At 47.0% G+C, this 20,341-nt stretch overlaps 1 protein-coding gene and 1 long non-coding RNA gene across 2 annotated transcripts; one reads left to right on the top strand and one right to left on the bottom strand.

The window, feature by feature from the left end:
* Positions 1–2,889: 2,889 nt before the first annotated feature.
* On the bottom strand, positions 2,890–4,655 carry LOC127317192 (uncharacterized). The gene is made up of 5 exons (XR_007860976.1): positions 4,444–4,655; positions 4,004–4,326; positions 3,770–3,878; positions 3,575–3,676; positions 2,890–3,443 (listed from the first exon to the last, which is right to left on the bottom strand). It is a non-coding gene; the product is annotated as an uncharacterized lncRNA (long non-coding RNA).
* Positions 4,656–11,872: 7,217 nt separating this feature from the next.
* On the top strand, positions 11,873–14,365 carry LOC127315951 (uncharacterized). Its single transcript, XM_051346381.2, has one exon. The coding sequence runs from the start codon at positions 11,922–11,924 to the stop codon at positions 14,211–14,213; it is 2,292 nt and encodes a 763-aa protein (XP_051202341.2). The 5' UTR covers positions 11,873–11,921; the 3' UTR covers positions 14,214–14,365.
* The last annotated feature ends 5,976 nt before the right edge of the window (positions 14,366–20,341 follow it).

Below are 20,341 nucleotides of genomic sequence, written 5' to 3'. Positions count from 1 at the left end.
GAATGTGACGACGGTGCCCTCCGCGATGGTGTGCACCTGTGCATCGCCGACGCCGGGTTATGGTCAACGGCGAAACTGAACGTGTGGCTGGCGCTAACTGAGGAAGATGGCACAAGCACGTTGTAGTCGGTGGCTGCCATTGCCCTTGGGCACAACGTGTAGATATCCTGCCATTGAAGATGAGGATGTCGGTGGTTATAGTGTTCTTGTCCTTGGTCCCACCTCCAGAGAAGAGGGATTAGGGCGTCCAGGCCAGGGTGCACTCTGACAACGCGTGGATAGCCACGCGCGAGCCGGGTGAGCCGACACGCGATGGAGGAGAATGACACGAGAGTGTGAGGCGGTTGTCATCAGGTCCCACCTTGTCGCGATGAACACCATGGCCTTCTTTAGGAGCGCCAGCTTGGTGCCGACCATGTTCCCGCTGAGGCCGAGCACCATCACAACATCGAGCGGCGTACACGGATGTGCTGAACAGAGGAGGTTGCCGCTGGTGTACAAATGACGTTTGAATGTTGCAGATCATCTCCTTCCCGACGGCTGCATCGGTGCCATAGATGCAAAATTTACGACCTTACAGTTTGTACATTCACCTGGTACATTTGTACGTGTACTAATGCCTTATTTCCGTGTAAATGGTATGGAAAAGTAGATTAACAAGAAAGCTTTAAGATTCCTATTAAACGGCTAGGTGTGAAAATCGGGAAAGGGGCATTAGATGGTAGGTTGTGCGGTTGATTTTTGGGTGCCAAGCCGAATGAAATCTATAATATCTTACAACGTCATCATCTAACCACGTGTGGTTCTGCCGGTGAAGACAATCATCGCGTTGAGTTGAACCTGTGGCTACAGTGACTAGCCATGACGGTTTGGCGGTGGTGCCCGATGCTACGGTAGCAGGAGTCACGACAGAGGAAGTAGATAGCGAGGCTCTAAGGAGGGTTTTCTCCCAGGGACAGATACATGCTCGGCGAGGAAGTGGAGAAGCGAGACCAGTATCGGTGGGTAAAGGGGAAGATGCGTTGGTTCATACCATATTTTTGGGATGGAGTGGTTTGGGGGCCGGGGAGGGGGGAGGGAGGCGAGGCGAGGCGGCTCGTTCAATCTAGCGGAAGGATTCCTCGTCGATGCAAGCATGGGGGCTCGTTTCACGGCGATTGGACTTGGGTAGGGAGACCGCGGCCACCCCCATCTCTCCCCTCTTCACCACCACCCGCACCTCAATCTATCTTGCTAGCCACCTCCACATCCCAGTCCCTCCGCCCCTCACAATGATGGCCTTCAAGACGATGCTCTGCCTCACAACGCCCTAGGAGCAGCAGCATAAGGGTCTTCACCGCCGCGTCATCCACCGCTTCCCAAGTGAGGTGCCCATCCCCCTCTCCCCTCGGGCTCTAATGTGATGTTAGTTTCTGTGGAATGAAATTGGATGTATCAGCTTGCTCTGCTCGCCATGGTGCAATTATGGAGGTTCTAGCGCATTTCTTAAAGCACAAAGTGCCGACTGTTGGGCCGTTGCGGCATGAACACCTTCTTCCCGCTACTTCCTCCCCGTCCCTTCCCTAAGCTACAAAAGCTGGATGAGGAATTCAAGTATTTGGGTAAAGCTCCCTGTAAACTCTCGCATTTGCTTGATATATATAGTTGTTCGCATGATTGAATAGGGATCATGGAACTGGCTGCAATTGGAAAAAGTAGTAGGTGACATTAGTTTTATTCTTGCGAAGATTAGATTCAAGAATAATTGGTTTGGAAATTACCAATCTGAGAAAATCAGTTCGTAGCTGCAACGAGATTTCATTATATTATACAAGGTTATGCATATGAAGTCTACTATTATGTATATGCATGTTATGTATAGCTAGACAAGGTTTTGTTTTTATATTCGGGTTATTCTATTTTCTACTGACTTGTTATCGTTACAAAGAGTGATGAAAGATAAATGAGGAGGCAAAACAAAATACTATATGCTTGCTCGGCTTACACTATATGCTTGCTCGGCTTACACTATCGGAAATCCAGAAAAATTGGTCTGCTTGCACTATCACAATTAAATCCAAAGAAAATAAGTCAAATTATGAAGACCATGGCAACAGTAGAAATCACAAAAAAGTAGGCATTACCGATCACAAATCCAAATTTCATTCCCTCTAGATTTTACAACTTTAATTTCATATATTTAATGCTTAACTAATAATTATGGAATTTCTGATATTGCATTAATTTTGCTTGTTACAATTGACTCTTTTAGTTTCATACATATGGTTTTTTTCCGATCAATTCGATAAATATTCAGAGCCGTGGCGGAGCACGGGCATTCAACTAGTCTCATAAAGAAAGAAATCAGCAATCAGTATTGATTGTATAGAGAACACAGTAGCAATCCTTGTGTGCTTGTTTCTGCAGCATTCCAAGGGTAGCAAGTCTGCATTAGCAAATATGTAATGCATCAGTAGGAACCTTATCTACTATAAATGGTCAGATGAAGGAGAAATAAATTGTGTAAACTGTAGAGTATAAAGTTCGATGGCAAACAATAGAACTGTTGCAGGGGTCCGTGTTGTTCTCTGTTGCCCAGGCTTAGTCATACAAGTAAAACAGTAACAATATGCTCTCTTCTTCTCAACGGAATGTAATATACTTTGCTAGCCTTTTTTCAGCTAAAGCAAAGTTACCAATGCAGAAATATGTATGCAGATAAAGATATAGCATAAGGGGAAATTTACATGCCTACTTCACACTGATGAATTTGATGTTAGCAACATCAAAAACAAAGGCAATCAAGATCCAAGTTCACAGGATCTATGTACCATAGGCTCATCGTAAAGAGAACAAAGGTGTCTAAACACAACTCCATCGGTTTGATAACGCACCTACCGTAATGGCATGAATAAAGTGGACTGCATAATTGATTGCAGTGCCACCATATGCAATGCTCCGATGGTCACAAAATTGTGAGGAAGTGTGAAAAGCCAAAAATAAAAGTAGATTGCAACACTAATTGCAGTATGACCATATGCAATTCGCATTGGCCCCAACAATATGAAGGGGCGCAAGCCGCCATAGCGAAACACCAGAGAATACCAATATGATTGAATTAGCATAGTCTAACCTAAACACACGTTAGATTTTGCAATTTTTACATTTTACACAATATAACCTAAACACACAATCCACCACCAGTCACAAGAATTTTGCATTTTTCAAAGAAGACTTGAAGCACAGACAACTGAGGATGAATCAGTTTTGTCGGGGCACATAATTATTATTAACCTTGCCAAAAGGAAACATTGTTGATACATAACATATAAAGGGATCCACTATAAAAGATTTAGCAGATACTTATACCTTCCATTTCATAGTGTCTCACTATAAGGAGGCAGAGGCCATGCCGCTGCCTAATTTACTCAAGCAAACAACTTAACTTTGGTCTGTATCTATCTCTGCTCAACCAAAAGACCAAAACAGTATAAGACAAAAAATGAGAAAGGGAAGCGGACATGCATCTGAATGAGAACATTTTGAGCAAGCATACATTTGGTCAAATGGTAGGATGTAGTGAAAATAGAGTTACCTTAGTTTATGTTTAATCTAAATTGTTTCATTACATAAGGATAACCCATATCAATTTCCGAAAATAAATGGAGATGTAGAAGATAGGAGAGCCAATCCAAACCTACTCATCACACAAGAAAAACAAATCAATTTCTGGACTATAAATTGAGATGCATCTATTAGAGTTAGAAAGACACGGTGAGAGAGTTGGCACCTCCTTGTCAGATCCAACACAGGAAACTGTGTCTAACATCCGCTGGTCGATTTGAGGCAAGAGCACAACCAGGGAGATGACTCTCCCGGTGACCACGGACAGAGCGGCCCTTACAACAGTAAGATTGTATGGTTAAACATCAAACATATGCAAGATACGATGCGTCCTTGATGGAATGCGAAACATGACAAAATCAGCTAATGAAACCGAGAAGCCAATTGACTGGAAACTCACCTCAACCATGATCAAAACTTGTAGCGTTCAGGTTGGTGTTCCTCTCCCTGTCGCTAAGAACAAAGACCCCCACAGAACAACCACCCCCACAATCAGCCAGAACCTGGCCGTCATCTGCCAGACCCGCCTGCGCTTGTACCTCAGCCAGAGGACGGAAAAGGGGCGTGCAACAATGTCCCACGCTCCTCGGGTTGAGCACCGAGGAGAGGAGAGACGGAGTGCGGCAGCAAACCAGCAGCGAGAGAGGTGGCCTGCGCATGGACATAGCAAATAAAGATCCGGCGTCAAGCTCGGACAAATTGATGCTTCTTCCACCAATAATTCTGCATAAACAAAAATAGGAAGATACTGAGATTAAATTTTGCAAACCACAACAGCCGAAGATTTTCAGACGGTTGCTGAAATAATAAAAATAAAAGTTCAGGTTGAATCAAGCATACCTAGGACAATGTGGAGCCGGCGAGACCACCGATGCCGATACCTTGTCCCCAGGTGCTGCCAGGACATGGCCGACTACCACAAACTTCACCAATAATTTACTCAGAGACAATTTGCTGGCATCCTTAATGCCTTGCTCACCACGCTCTTGATCAGCAGAACAAACCTACTCTTGATGGGCAAGACCGATACTGGAGACAGCACGCCGAACGCCGATGTTTTCTTCCCTGCACACCACCACCAACATCCATCAAGAAAAACACAAAACTTTGAGTAGGAACAGGAGCAGCAGCAAAAGACTCACCGACGCAACGCTGGCGTGATCCGCCTTAGCTCGGTGCAATAGGGAAATCATACGCAATTGAATACCTGTAAGCACAACTGATTCATCATCATAAATTTAATTTTACAACGAAAAAATGTAAGATCTACTTTTCATATAGCTCCTATTAACCTACAGAAATAAACAGCATTCAACAAGTGGTAAATCCATCTAAAAAGGAAGCCTCCACTAATGGTAAATCCATCTAAAAAGGAAGCCTCCACAAGTGGTAAATCCATCCTGCGGGCACTTCTTACCATAAATGTAGATTGCACAAAAAGTTCATCCATTGCACATAACCACCGAGTCCAACAAGCCGCATGAAGAAAAGATATCACAACAGAGATAGATAGACAGAGAGAGAGCCTGAGCGACGTAATGCTCCTAAACGGTGTTTCCAATCAAGAAAGTCCTTTCATATAAGGTTAACACGAAACAACAATTGTGACTTCTTTTTCACAGTCGAATCTATGCTTACAAAGACGAAGATGATCCATTATATAATAAAATTATTAGTTCATACCATGTTTCGCTAAGCAGTATGGCAGTTTATAATCTTGCATAAATCTCTGAACCAATCTATCTACAACACGAGCTGTGAATAAGCACATACAAATGATATACACACAGACCGAGGAACATAATTTAAGGACGTGTGCCGCTATATATATGCTTTAAAATTGTTAGAATTTTCTAGCTTTTAGACAACCAGTAAGCTTAACTACAAAATGGATTTCCACAAGAACCTTGTGCTATACGCAGTAGTATATGCATATAAATAGGAGAAAAGGATGCACATATTCAATACATAGTTATATATTTTTTTTATTCTAGACAGCGCATCTAATATCCAATGTTATGGGATTGAGTGAATACCTTTTGGAGAAAATTAAAGTGACACCGTACCAAAGATATCCTTTTTAGAATTAATCATACTCAAAAGTAGACCATGGCCTGAAATATCAATAAGGACGTGTCATTACAAAAACTACCAGAGATAAGTGAATGTATTAGCCGTAAGACCTTATATATTAGGAAATGCAAAGAAGGATTTTACCTCAAACTCATGGCCATTAATTGGCAGCAAGATCAGAGTCCGCAATCTGTGATGCCATGGTCCAAACAACAGTAACCTTCCACCCAATAAAATTCAACAAATATTTAGTGAGAATTTATGTTCCTTGAGAATATGAAATATCAGTGGATGTTGTTCATACGGAAGTATCACAGTCAGATGAATTCATTTGCTCTCAAGCATATCAGCAGAAAGATGAGATCCTCAGATTTCTCAACTCCCGTCACCAAATCTAGGTAAAACAACAACTAAAACAATCCCTCACGGCCCAGATCCCAATCCAATCAAGCCAGATAGCGGATCCACAAAATCAGAAGGAGAAGAAGCTCACCTGGGTCTTGAGACCTTCCATCTAGCCATGGGACGAAGAGCTTGGGACCACGACGAGGTGGAGAGGGGCGGCGGCGGAGGCCGACTGCGCCACCCCTTGCCCGCGTTGGCGGCCCATGCCACCCCCACGCGCTCGCAGCACGCTCTACCAGCGTCGCCGCTCCCGCGCCCGCGACGAGCTCCACCGGCGGCGCCGCTCCCACTCCCGCGACGCACTCCACCGGCGGTGCCTCTCCCCCGCGCTCCACTTGCGGCGGCTCCACCGGCGGCGCCTCTCCTCGGCGCTCGCGACGTGTTCCACTTGCGGCAGCGCCGCTCCCGCTCTCAACCGGCGGTGCGGGGAGAGAAGGAGAGGGAGAGAGGCGTGCGGCGACGGGGATGCGGGCGCGAGGGGAGAGGAAGGGGAGGATGGCGAGGCGGCGGCTGGAGGCGGCGGCGGGCGACGAGGGCGGGCGCGGAGGACGGGCGCGGAGTGGGGGCGCGGAGCGGCGGGCGGCAAGGGAGGCGGAGCGGCGCCGCCGGGCGAGGGATTGGGGGAGGAGGCGCAGCAGCCGCCGCCTCTCACGAGGAAGAGGGAGAACGAAGCGGCGCGGGCGTGGGTGTGGCTGGGGCGCTCGTTTCTCCTCGCACGACTGGGCCAGGCGGGCTTTACACGACCCATGGATAAAAAGTGGGTCTGCGGGAGGGCCTCAGCGCCCTGGACGAACGGCCGGCCGAGATCGCGCCACGTCAGCTCGATCGGACGGCCCAAAATCCAAACGCCTGTGAGAGCCCCATGGGGGTGCAACAATCATACCGTGGGATGCCATCTCGTCGTTCCTCAAGCATGTGCCTCTCCGGTTGGAGGGGTAGATGTCTCCCTATAGGTGGCGGCTTATCTTGGTCAACTCCGTCCTCACCGCCATGCTTGCCCACGCCATGGGAGCCGGCCTTCTTCCGGCCGCTGTGGTCAAGGCTATCGATAAAAGCGGTTGTACTTTTCTCAGGACCGGAGAGGAGACCTGTAATGGTGGGCAGTGCTTGGTTGCCTGGGATAAGGTCTGCATCCCCAAGAAACATGGAGGGTTGGGTGTCCTCTCTAACAATTCTCAGAACTCTGCTCTTCTTGCAAAATTCCTCACCGAGCCCCACTCCAATACTATTGCTCCCTGGGCCTGCTGGTTCGTCGTGTGTATGGTTGGGGTCCTTCTAGAGATCTTGGGGATACACATCGTCTCGACACTCCGGTTTGGAAAGATATTTGCTTCGGGCCTCCAGACCTTTCGAGCCATTTCCAAAGTTAATGTTGGAGATGGGGGCTCTAAAACCTTCTGGTCTGACCTTTGGCTTGGAGACACCCCTCTCCAAATGTTTCCCTGACCTCTTTTCCCACTCCACTCGCATCCAGATTAGCTATGAAGAGACCACCATCAACACCTCCACTGCGTGGAATATCTGGAACAGAAGGCATGCCCGAACTTTTGATGGTGTCGAAGAAGACATTTCCTTAGTTGTTCGCCGATGCTTTGCAGATGTTAGACTTTGGGCTCATAGATGTACCACCCCTTCCTCCTCCTCTGTTCTTAATAATTGGTGTAATGGGTACGACCTGCCCTGGGGGTCCCCCCTCCTCCCTCTATGTCCTCTAAAAACTAGAAATGCTCCCCTTGTACTATCTTGTGAGGTTCGTTTATAAAGTGTTCAGGCTCGCATAAGCCCGCCGTAGCCAAGGTAAAAAAAACTAATGCCAACGGACGAAGGTGTGCTCCGGTGTCTTCCTCCTCAGCTCCACGGTTCTGAAAAAATTGAAGTTGTTCCAGCTTTTAGTAAAAATACGTGAAGGAAATTTCACGAAACAGAAAAACATGGAGTGGCGGTTTATTTCCGACCCACTGGCTCAAGCTGCTGCTGTTCTACTACACTTGACACATTAGTAGTTCTCTTCCAATAATCATTTTCCCAATAAAGAAGAAATCAAGAACAATTTTCCCAAGAAAGAAGAAATCAAGAACGATTGATATGTGCTGCAATAGTTCTGCGAGACGAGCTTGAGCGCGCGGAGCTCCCACACCTCCTTTTGCAGCAACCGGTTCTCCTCGGTCAGCACCTCACAACATCGCTTCATGGACTCGTAGTCCACCTCCGCCCGCTTCAGCTTCGTCCTGGATGAGGTGGCGTGGGCGTAGTGGCGATGACAACAAGATCCTGGCGACGGCAGAGAGCTATAACTTGATTTGCGCGGCGGCGAGAATGGATCGGACAAGTTCAACTCCGATGAATGGTACGTCGATTCGTTTGCCGATGACCTTGATTCGCTGGCGGTGGACGTGAATCGTGTTGCGATGAAGTCAAATTGGGAAATATTGGGCGTTGGGAAACATGCCCGGTGTTGTGGGTATACTTTATGGGCATGCCAACGACATGGTCTAGATCCGGCAAGCCTGGGTGGCCCACAGATTGTGGTGTGGCATATGGCCCATCGGGCGGCCCAGTTGCTGTTGATAGAAGATGGATGAAGTCCATCCCAGGAGCAGGAGCCGGATCCCAACCGACCTATGCAAGTAGGCGGATCCATGGAGGCCCATGAAGTATCCGGATCCATGACGGCAAGATTAGATCTAGGTGGATCCTTGATGTGCATGGCAATGCATGTTCCATAGTTAGGCATCTTGTATTCTGGCTAGGACTCTCCGTAGAAACCCTAGATCATGGCGCCTTTATAAACCGGATCCTGGGAGCACTAGAGGCACAACCACAACTCATTGTAACAACGCGAAAGTGCCCAGATAATTCTAGACAAGCAGCAGTAGACCCTGTCCTTGAGCAGGTGTTCCGAAGCTGGGTAAATCGCGTAACACCGTCCCGAGAGCTCTCCGTCCTATGCCCCCTACTTCTTCCCCCCTCCGTGAGGATCTCTCCTCCGGGTACCGTCGAATAGGAAACGACACCCAGAAAAGGAGGGAGGAGAGAGATAAGACATGCATAATGTTTTGGTCACTTATTAGTGGCAGTGAGACATAAATTACCCGCTCCGCATTTTTCTGTTTCACGGAACCAACTCTGCGTATTTGTTTCAAAAGCTGGAGCAGCACCAATTTTTCACAGCCAAGGAGCTGGAGGGAGGGGGCACCAGAGCAATCGACGGCTACCAAGTCAGGTGAGATGATGCGCGTGAGACTGGTTGTAAAAAGAACACCAATTCTTGTGAGTTGTAACTTGTAATTGGAGAAAGAAGATTGATGTATGTGTTTTCTGTTAAATAAAAAATTACCTGAAACTATGTGTAACTTATTACAATCACATACGATGACCACTTCAAAAAACTGAAGTTACACAATAGTAACATGGCTCGTGTCTGGCTTGGAGATGCTTTTATAGGACATATGGATATGTCAGTGTGATGTGTACGGGTCAAGTGATGAATTCATTTTTAGTGACATCGACCTCAAGCCGACTTGCTTGCATTTGACTTTTGTATATGCGATGTTCTGGAGTCTGCATGACCCTTTCGATCTAAAGAAAATCTCCGTATATGTAGTATTTGTTGTATTCCAGTGCCATCGATGTCAATTCATGCACGTCCACAAATAACTGGAGCGATGACATTATTGTGCATATGACCTAAGAATCATTCAAACTTCTTCTTTTTTACTTATTTTTTGAAACAATTTTTTTGTGACATCCAGCCCGCCTTAGCAAACAATTGCAATATATGGATACACAACGTCAACACTATAATTGTGTCCTTTCAATTAAATTTTGGCCATGTGCATCGACTGATGCAGAGGCTAGGGCACCGGTCCCATATCAAAAACAAAAAAAAAAACTCACATCCTTTCAAATATCAGTTCAAGAGGCATGGCTTTAGTATACGATGAAGCCCATTGTAACATCCAGGACATCCCCGGTCAGGCCTGTTAACCCTTGCATCTCTCTAGGATCTCTAGGGTAGCCTTACAGATCAATACTAGCTTTTTCTGCGCACTTTATCCTCACCCATTGCACCCGGAATCAACTTCCCGGCTGGTTACGCATCTTCAAATCATTTCTGGCCAAGCTTGCTTAACCTTGGAGTTCTTTGGAGATGAGTTTTCGGAAAAAGAAGTTAGAAACTCATTGGTATGAGTATCCTATCAATCCTATTAAGCCATCGGCCAGGATGTCACAACCATACCCGAAGAAAAATATATATGATGAAGCCCAAGTATTAGGAGATGCGGTCCCATTTAATTTGAAACAGATTCACAAAATAAATGCAATTGAGTTGTTGCCTTTATAAGTTATTGAAATAAAAAAAGGAAGACCAATAATGCACCCACTAACGGCGAGGCTAAGAAGGAGGTGGAGGGGAAGCAAAACAAAGCTTTATAATTGGTTTTAACAATAACCATTAATATCTTATATGGCAACTATCTATATCAGACCAAGCTAAAAACATGAGTCTGTCTCACTTGGTTAGGAAAGTGGACGTACAATCTAGCCACTCGGGTTCAAGTCTCTAGGAATGCATAGCTTGCCCCTACCTCATTTCTTTCAAAAAAATGAAGCTAAAACTACATTTAATAATTTGTAGGTAGTTCCATACCTGGCTATGGTGACTAACGCTTCGTTAAACCCGACTTCCCTAAGCTAAATCGGAGCCGACTGGGACTTTGTGTACCACAACTGGGAGCCGATTCTATAAAAACTTCTCGGGTATGCTCTCTGAAATAGAAATCCAATGCTTTGTGTTGCATATCTCTACAATGAAAAGATACATACCCCATATTTACATCACAAATAGACATGTAGCTTACTTCTGATTCGGCATATTAACAACAGTTCATATCATATAGACATCGGCATACATCCATTTGAGAATTGGGTTATGTAAATTACGTCCAGAAACACTATCTCTTATATTTTGAAACTATCTATTTCTTGGACATGACTCCACTGTATATATTTAAGACACAAGTAGTTCTCAGTCGACCGGGAACTAAATTAGGTCACCAATTTCATATGCAATTCATGTGCAAATGGAAAAAAAAAGATAGGCAATTGCATATACATGCGCAGTTCTCATATGCACGAATCACAATACAAATCTAACGGTTCTTGAGTCGAACTAGAGCTAAGTTAATTCTTGGTCGACCTATAACTAGCAAAATGATACACTTAAAACAAGGCATATAAATTTTTCTGAAGTCAAATTATATAGAGTTTTACCAAGCTTTTAGAAAAAATCTATTAATAACTATGACATGATGTAGATATAATATGAATATTTATGTCGTGATGTACCTAACGACATTGATTTTGCATGATAGATGTTAATAGTTTTTTCTAATAAATTGGAAAAGTTTACATCGTTTGACTTTTGGAAAAAAAAATTATACGCCTTGTTTTGCGGAGTGGAGGTAGTACAACAAGAATTATGAAAGGGAGGGAAACACACCAGATGCATATAGCTTGGCTCATTTTCAGTTAAGCTGAGCGTTGGCCAGAGTTCCAGTTTGCGCATGGTTTGACTCCATCAACCCATGCAAGCACCATCGTTTGGTAAATTTTGAGCGAATAATGACACCAACAATTTATATGTTTTTTGGCCTCGCCCATGTCACATGCATGCTTACCTTGTCAAGTTTGGTACTTAGGCGGGTGCTGCCGACATCCATGCCATGACACAAATGGGCGCCTATAAATGGGCGCCAGGAAGACGCTCAAATTCATCAACACAGACCACCACCACCACGCACAGCAGCACTGATAAGCTAGCTAACCAAAAGCTAAACATGTTGCAGTCTGCTCCTCCTCCAATGGCGTCCCCCCAACCTGTGAGTTTGCTAGTTCTCCTCGGGACGGTCGGCTCCGCCGTGCTCGCCATTCTGCTGGTGGCACTTAGCACGTACGGTCGCCGCTGCCGCCACCCGGCGCTCCGCTTCTTCGTCTGGGGCGCCTCCGTCGCCTTCATCCCCCTCGCCTCCTCCGCCATCTCCGCCTTGCTGCAGCAGAGGAAGACGGACCGAGACCGACATGAACAGTACTGCGAAGAGATCAATCCGGCGGACTGCGCGCCATTCCCGAAAGGCGGCGAGAGTCCGGAGGTCCAGATCATGTGGACGATCCTCCTGTGGGCAGTGATCATGGTTATCATCAGGGGCAAAGCCGACACCGCCGCGGCCTCCGCAGCCACCGCCGCCGCCACGCCTTCCACCGGAGACGTCAGCGTCGACGGTCAGAAGGTCCGGATCCCCGTTGAGCTCCTCGCTAAGTACGCCTTCGTGGCGTGGCTAATCGTCGTCTGCATGCCGGAGGCAGAATGGCTGGGATTTGCTAGAAAATCCATCTTCGTCGTGTTCTTTCTCCTCGGCTTTGCCAAGGTGGTGCTCAAGCTGGTCGCCTTCTTCCTGGCGAGCGACTCCTACGCCGTCGGCAAGAACGCGCGGCTCGTGTCCGGCTACATGGCGCAGCTCGTCGAGGAAGGCGCCGTGGAGGGCCATGGACACGTGCCCCCTTACCTGGTGATGGGGGAGAACAAGGATGACGTCGAGGCTACCCCCGAGGGCTACCGCATCAATCGCGGCGCCATCGATAACAAGCTCGGCGCCCTCGTGACGCTCGACCGCGTGTGGCGGCAGTCCGATCACGGCGACGGCCTCCTCGGCAAGCACCTGGAGCTGAGGGACCTCTGCCTCTCCTTCTCCCTCTTCAAGAACCTCCGGCGGCGGCTATCGGGGTACCCCATCGCCGAGGAAGGGACCAGCAGCGCCCTCGACTTCGTGCTCAGAGGCTTGGACGCGTCCGGCAAAGGAGGCGCTGATGCCGACCGCGTGTTCCGAGTTCTGGTGGACGAGCTCTGGTTCGCCAGTGATTTCTTCTACTCCGCGCTCCCGCTGTGCTCCTTCAGCGGCTGGTGCGCCGCCCTCAGCTACCTCCTCTCCGTCCTCATCATCGCCGGAGCTATCGGCGTGGGATATGTGTATCACGACTCTAGAGTGATCGTCTTCAACAAAACGGGTCCGCTGTCCGATGCCGAGCTGGCGCAAAATGCAAACTACCTGATCACTCTCTTCCTCTTGTTCGCCACCGTTCTCACGGAGACCTGCGAGATCACGGCCGGCGTCTGCTCCAACTGGACCAAAATGGCCTTGCTTGGTACCTACATCGGACATGGCTCGCCGTCGCCGGGATTCACGCAGGCGGTGCTGGAGGCCGTGCTGCGGCTCAAGCCTGCCAAGCGCTGGCGCAACAAGATCGGGCAGAACTCGGTGCTGGAGCCCCGGCGTTTCGGCAAGCGATCCGGGCTCTTCTCGGACAAACTTTACGGGCGCGCGGGGCTGATGAGGTCCGTGCAAGTCTCGCCGGCCGTGAAGGATGCGGTGCTCAGGTCGCTCAAGATCAGCTATGGGGGACTGGACAAAGGAGGCGGCACGGCGGCGCCGAGATTCGCAGTTAGCGGCATGGCCGCCTCGGCCTGGGCGTGGCCGGCCAACGGCACCCAGGAAACCTTAAGCAGCACCACGGAGCATATCCTCGCTTGCCACATCGGCACGAGGCTCTTCGAGATGAAGTACTCGCACACGGCGTGCCCAACGTTGGCGGCGGCCGACAAGACCGCGGCCTGCCACCTGTCGCACTACTTCTCATACCTGGTGGCGGCCGCTCCGGGGTTGCTGCCGGACAGCACCGCGTGGACCGAGAAACGGTACAAGGAAGTGGCGGAGGACGTGAAGGCGGCGCTGGGGGAGGACGTCGCCGACGGCGCCAGCGAGTCCGCCGCGGAGAGGTACGAGCGGCTTGTGAAGGAGCTGAGCGCGGGCTCTCGGGACAAGGTGCTGCGCCGCGGCGCCGAGCTTGGGCGGCTCCTGGTGGAAGCGTACGTGGGCGAAGAGGCGGCGGCGTGGCGGTTCCTGGCCGACTTCTGGTCGGAGATGGTGCTGTTCGTCGCGCCGTCGCAGAACGTCAAGGGCCACGTCGAGGCCATGGGCCGTGGCGGCGAGTTCGTCACGCTCGTCTGGGCGCTTCTCCTGCATGCGGGCGTCACGGATAGGGCCGATACGCCTCACCGTAGTAGCATCCCATGAAGTGGGGAAGTCGTCACGTAATAGGGAGTAGTAATTTTGTTCCATTTCATACACATCTTTCAATTTTTGTAGGAAAGTATTTTGTTTTATGTTTTAGACGACCCGTCCTTTGTCATAAGTTTTTGTTATAATGTAAATCAAAATCTTAATATAGAGAGCCTCTTCTTCTTTAACTAAGGAGGATGAATTGAAAGCCAATAATTTCCGTTAGTATAATATAAAATAAATTGAACCGTAATAACGCACTGACATTTAACTAGTTACGAGTGATATGGGACGCACTTTTAGGACACGTGCCCTAGATAGCACGGTCCTTTAGAAAACTGCAGAAAAGTCCACAAATAAAACACACCAAAACAATGCTCTATCATAAATAATACTCCCTCCGTTTCTAGATATAAGGTGTATAGTTTTTTAAGAAAATAATTCAAAATATATGGTACATCTCCTTGGACAACCTGTGTGGATATTTTTTTAGGATTTGCTTGTGTTTCCTTATCTTTTGAAAACTTCTCTATTTTATCATGTCAATTGTTCAAGATCAATTCCTCCAAAATCTTGTGTAGTTTTCTCTCCATGTGCATTTCTTAATTTCCATGACAAAAGCTATACACCTTATATCTAGGAACAGAGGGAGTATTACACTTTGCTTAAATTGTATTTGGTAAAAAATATTGTATGCCTATAAATCAAGGATGCCCCTCGATATGTGCGTAGTGTTAACTTTTCTTATCTTATGCCTAGCTCTTTCTTCTATGCATGTATTTATCCATTAGCCTCACGGTCTCGTTGTAGGACATTTGTACATTTACAATTTTAGAAAAAAGTTTCATTCCTAACAAAAAAAATCAAGCTTCTATTGTACTTATTGCACATATGTTCTAATAAATTGCTTGCCTAATTCACATAAATTTATATCTAGTAAAAAGGTCTAAGATAAAACAATATTTTACTACTCATCAAATTATCAACAATCTCTTCAAATTCAAAAGACTATCTGTCTGCTTTGTTTCGCTCTCTTCCCCTCTCTTGCTCCAGATCTAGAAAGAGGCCAACGGGAGGCGGTTGTTTTCCCTTGGTCCATCCTTAGCGAATCCTTGGGTTCTTCTCCCCTTCGCACGGCCACTCTAGTGGCAGGGAGGGGTGAGTAACCCAAGATCTCAGCCCGTGGTGTATGCATCATAGGGCTGGTGTTTGGCTAATTGTTGGCGAGGCTTCGGCTCTGATGAGGACATCCCATCTATTGATACAACCGCTGTACCTACAGCCACACAAATACAAGGACCAATCACTCGAGCTCGTGCCAAACAACTTAACTATCAGGTACTTTTGTTTCTTGGAACTATTCCTCATATACATGAGAATATGATGCTGCCTAAATCAGATATGTTTGTTACTCTTAGGAATGATGGACCTAGCATGGATGAGGAGGACAAACATTGGAGCATGATCACACATGGAGGAGATGGCAGCAAGCACTTGAGGATTGAAGATGACGCCACAAGTGGAGATTTCAGAACTTTGAAACCACCATAAGAAGAGATGAAGACATGGACGAAATATAGAGTTCTCCACTTCATAATTTCGTCCATAGCATAATATGGTGCTGCGTCACCTTTATTTTTGGGCTAGACCCATGTCATTTTCGCAGGAATTAAGTCAGCCACTTTTTAGAGTCCGTATTAAAGAGGGAAAGGCCTTCTAGGGTTTGGTTCGGCCACCATACGTATGGTTGGTCGAAACCCCACCTTTTCCTCCTTTAAATACCCCCATAGCCGTCACGTTTAGACTTGGATTTTGATTAGACTAAAAGTTAGTCATTGCTGCAACTCTCGTGTACTTCTTTTGAGGCTGATACGCGTAAAGCACACGCCCGTTGGGAACCCCAAGTGGAAGGTATGATGCGTGTAGCAGCAAGTTTCCCTCAGTAAGAAACCAAGGTTTATCGAACCAGTAGGAGTCAAGGATCACGTGAAGGTCGTTGGTGACGGAATGTAGTGCGGCGCAACACCAGGGATTCCGGCGCCAACGTGGAACCTGCACAACACAATCAAAGTACTTTGCCCCAACGTAACGGTGAGGTTGTCAATCTCACCGGCTTGCTGTAAACAAAGGATTAGATGTATAGTGTGGATGATGATGTTTGTTTGCGAAGAACAGTAAAGAACAATTGCAGTAGATTGTATTTCAGATGTAAAGAATGGACCGGGGTCCACAGTTCACTAGTGGTGTCTCTCCCATAAGATAAATAGCATGTTGGGTGAACAAATTACAGTTGGGCAATTAACAAATAAAGAAAGCATAACAATGCACATACATATATCATGATGAGTACTATGAGATTTAATCAGGGCATTACGACAAAGTACATAGACCGCTTTCCAGCATGCATCTATGCCTAAAAAGTCCACTTTCAGGTTATCATCCGAACCCCTTCCGGTATTAAGTTGTAAACAACAGACAATTGCATTAAGTATGGTGCGTAATGTAATCAACACAAATATCCTTAGACAAAGCATCGATGTTTTATCCCTAGTGGCAACAGCACATCCACAACCTTAGAACTTTTGTCACACGTCCCAGATTCAATGGAGGCATGAACCCACTATCGAGCATAAATACTCCCTCTTGGAGTTACAAGTATCAACTTGGCCAGAGCCTCTACTAGCAACGGAGAGCATGCAAGAACATAAACAACATATATGATAGATTGATAATCAACTTGACATAGTATTCAATATTCATCGGATCCCAACAAACACAACATGTAGCATTACAAATAGATGATCTTGATTATGATAGGCAGCTCACAAGATCTAACATGATAGCACAATGAGGAGAAGACAACCATCTAGCTACTGCTATGGACCCATAGTCCAGGGGTGAACTACTCACACATCGATCCGGAGGCGATCATGGCGATGAAGAGTCCTCCGGGAGATGATTCCCCTCTCCGGCAGGGTGCCGGAGGCGATCTCCTGAATCCCCCGAGATGGGATTGGCGGCGGCTGCGTCTCTGGAAGGTTTTCCGTATCGTGGCTCTCGGTACAGAGGGTTTCGCGACGAAGGCTTTAAGTAGGCGGAATGGTAGGTTTTGGGGCGACACAAGGGCCCCACACGCCAGGGCCGCGCTGCCCTGTTGTGTCGGCGCCTTGTCACCCCACTTCGTTTCCCTTTCGGTCTTCTGGAAGCTTCGTGGAAAAATAGGACCCTAGGCGTTGATTTCATCCGATTCCGAGAATATTTCCTTTGTAGGATTTCTGAAACCAAAAACAGCAGAAAACAGCAACTGTCTCTTCGGCATCTCGTCAATAGGTTAGTGCCGGAAAATGCATAATAATGACATATAATGTGTATAAAACATGTGAGTATCATCATAAAAGTAGCATGGAACATAAGAAATTATAGATACGTTTGAGACGTATCAGAGGCCAACGCCCAGAACAAGACCGACTATTCGGAATCCCACCTTATTCAATAAAGCTTTCATCTTTCATCCGCAATATTCTGATTGCAATATTAGTTCTTACTTGTTCTCGATTTCAGGTAGGAATTAAGACCCTCGCTGGTCAGGCTGATCGTGCATCCGCAAGATTAGTAACTCCCGAAGATTGTCCTAGCGATTGCATTGGCGCACGAGCTTTGCATGTGTAGTCGGATCGTCAAGCACGAACTCCACCAACAAATCGACGCTATCATACTCTCATCGAAAGATCGGCCACCTTTGCCCTATCAAGTGGTATCAGATTTCAGGTTGCTCGGTGAGATTTTACTGTTTTCCTAGTGTAGATTGCATCTGCCATCATACCCATAAACCACGAAAAAGCCAAAAAATACTGTTAGGGTTTTTAGATCATCGTCCCATAAACCCCCTGCCACGCCTTGCATTGTCTTTTTAGTTTTGCATAATTGAATTTGTGTCTGCATCTTCGTGTCGAGTTGCTGGTCTTAGGGTCTAGTTCCTTTAGAGTTTCGAGTTCTGGTCATAGTAGTTACGCCGCCGCCGCATACTCGCACCGTTCACAGATCATCACCACCATATACTTCCGTCACTGCCATATAAACCCACCATATATACCCCACCGTTGCCATATACACCCACCAGATCGTTTCCACCACCATCATATACATCTGTCATATACCCTGTGTCCTACCGCGACATAGATCGTGTTATTTCTCTACCACGACAGAGACCTTGTCGACTTAGGTTTTCCGTGAGATAAGTCTCGGCCGCCGGTCAAGACTTTAAAAAAAAATTGCAAAAAAAAAAGTCAAATCCGCATCCAAGTCGGGTTGACCACGATTTCCACTAGTCAGGTCGATTTTAGTCCGAATTGGGCAGTTTTGGACAGCCAACTTTGACCGGCCATAACTTTTGCATACGAACTCCGTTTTCGACGTTTGACCACTCAAAACAACCGGGAGAAAACGTTCTATCCAGCCACAACAGCTTCACTGTTGTGCGCTTTTCCGAACTCTCAGAATTGCCAACAAACGCCGGGAAGGTTGAGATTTTTGACCTTTAAGTTTACTACCCGGAAATTCCTGTGTTCTTCACTTTTATCTTGCTTTTGAGCTATTCCTTTGTGCTTGTTGGAGCCAACCGCCACCATATATCACTTCATCGCTGCTCGTGTGCTGCGCCGTGACTTTGTTGGTGAACTAGGCTCGCGTCTCTAGTACGGTCTAGCCTAGGACCAGCACCGTACCGTGGTTGAGCATACTTTTAATATTGCATTGCTGTTTTGACATTTGTTGTTTGCTATCATCTTAGCCTTCCTACAGCTCTACATATTGTCTCCACGTGCTTTGTATTGACACCTGGTAATCGCTTTGGCAATCTTTGGAGACGCTGATTCTTGCTGGTTGCTACATCGCCTTCCTCCTGTTTGGTAAGAACTTGTAAGAACTTTGTATTTTGCTTGACGAATTGCGTGTGAACCATATTCCGTAGTTTGTAGGCATATACATTTGTATTTTTTTGTGTACTAACCATGACAGGCACAGAATCGGCGATCGTTGACCCGGATAAGATGACGAATGCAGAGATGCATGCTCACTTCACCCATCTTTTGGGCGGGCATGCAACCGACGTGGATGGATGCCTTGGTGATGTTGACGCCAAACTCACCGACGCGCTGGACAAGATCGATGGCCTCGAGGCAGCCTTCAACTCCAATCTCGACGCCAAGTTCCAGGAGCTGTTGACTCTGTTACCGCAGCCCGTGCGACGTCGCGCACGCCGCGTTCCCCGTGCGGACGTGCCAGCGGGTACCGCTCCTGCTGCAGCAGCCGCACATGACGCACCTTCTGATGAAGGATACGAGGATTATGGAGGGAACGAGGATGAGCAAGTAGATGAGAACGTGCTGGATGACGAGGCGGTCCAACAACCTGCACCTGGTCGTCCACGACAGCTGAACCGCCACGCTCGACCACCTCCACGGCCGGTACGTGATGATGATCATGTTGCTAAACTAAAATTAAATATTCTGCCATTTGAGGGTAGATATAATCCTGATGCATATCTTACATGGGAATTGGAAGTAGAGCAACGCTTTGCATGTTTACGCTATCCTGATCATTTGCGTGTTAGTGTTGCTACTTGTGAGTTCACAGATTTTGCATCTATTTGGTGGTCTGAGCATTGTAGAGTACACCATGCTAATATTCCTACTACTTGGGTTGGTTTAAAACTTTCTATGCGTACTCGTTTTGTTCCTCCATATTATCAACGTGATTTGCTTAAAAAATTATCTCGCTTAGAACAAGGAAAAAATTCTGTAGAAGACTATTATCAAGAATTGCAAACTGGCATGATTCGCTGTGGTATTATAGAGGATAATGAGGCTATGCTTGCACATTTCTTTGGTGGTTTGAATAAAGAGATTCAGCATATTCTAGATTATAAGGAGTACAACACTATTACTCGCTTGTTTCATCTTGCTTGCAAAGCTGAACGTGAAGTGCAGGATCGTCAACCACCATGGAGAAGAGCTAATGTTTCTGCAGGTCGTACATCGTCATGGACTCCGTGACAATCGGCGTCACCATCTCGTGTGGCTGCACCAGCACCTACTACCTCCAAGTACACCGCGCCTGCATCACGAGCACCACTGATGTCTACG

Source organism: Lolium perenne, chromosome 7, assembly GCF_019359855.2.
Source record: "Lolium perenne isolate Kyuss_39 chromosome 7, Kyuss_2.0, whole genome shotgun sequence".
Lineage (NCBI taxonomy): Eukaryota > Viridiplantae > Streptophyta > Magnoliopsida > Poales > Poaceae > Lolium > Lolium perenne.
The sequence above is the reverse complement of the archived record's forward strand: the minus strand, read 5'-3'. Positions and strand labels throughout refer to the sequence as shown.

What these genes read in the sequence shown, in the direction of transcription:
- LOC127315951 (XM_051346381.2), top strand. Translation starts at nt 11,922, where the DNA reads ATGTTGCAGTCTGCTCCTCCTCCAATGGCGTCCCCCCAACCTGTGAGT.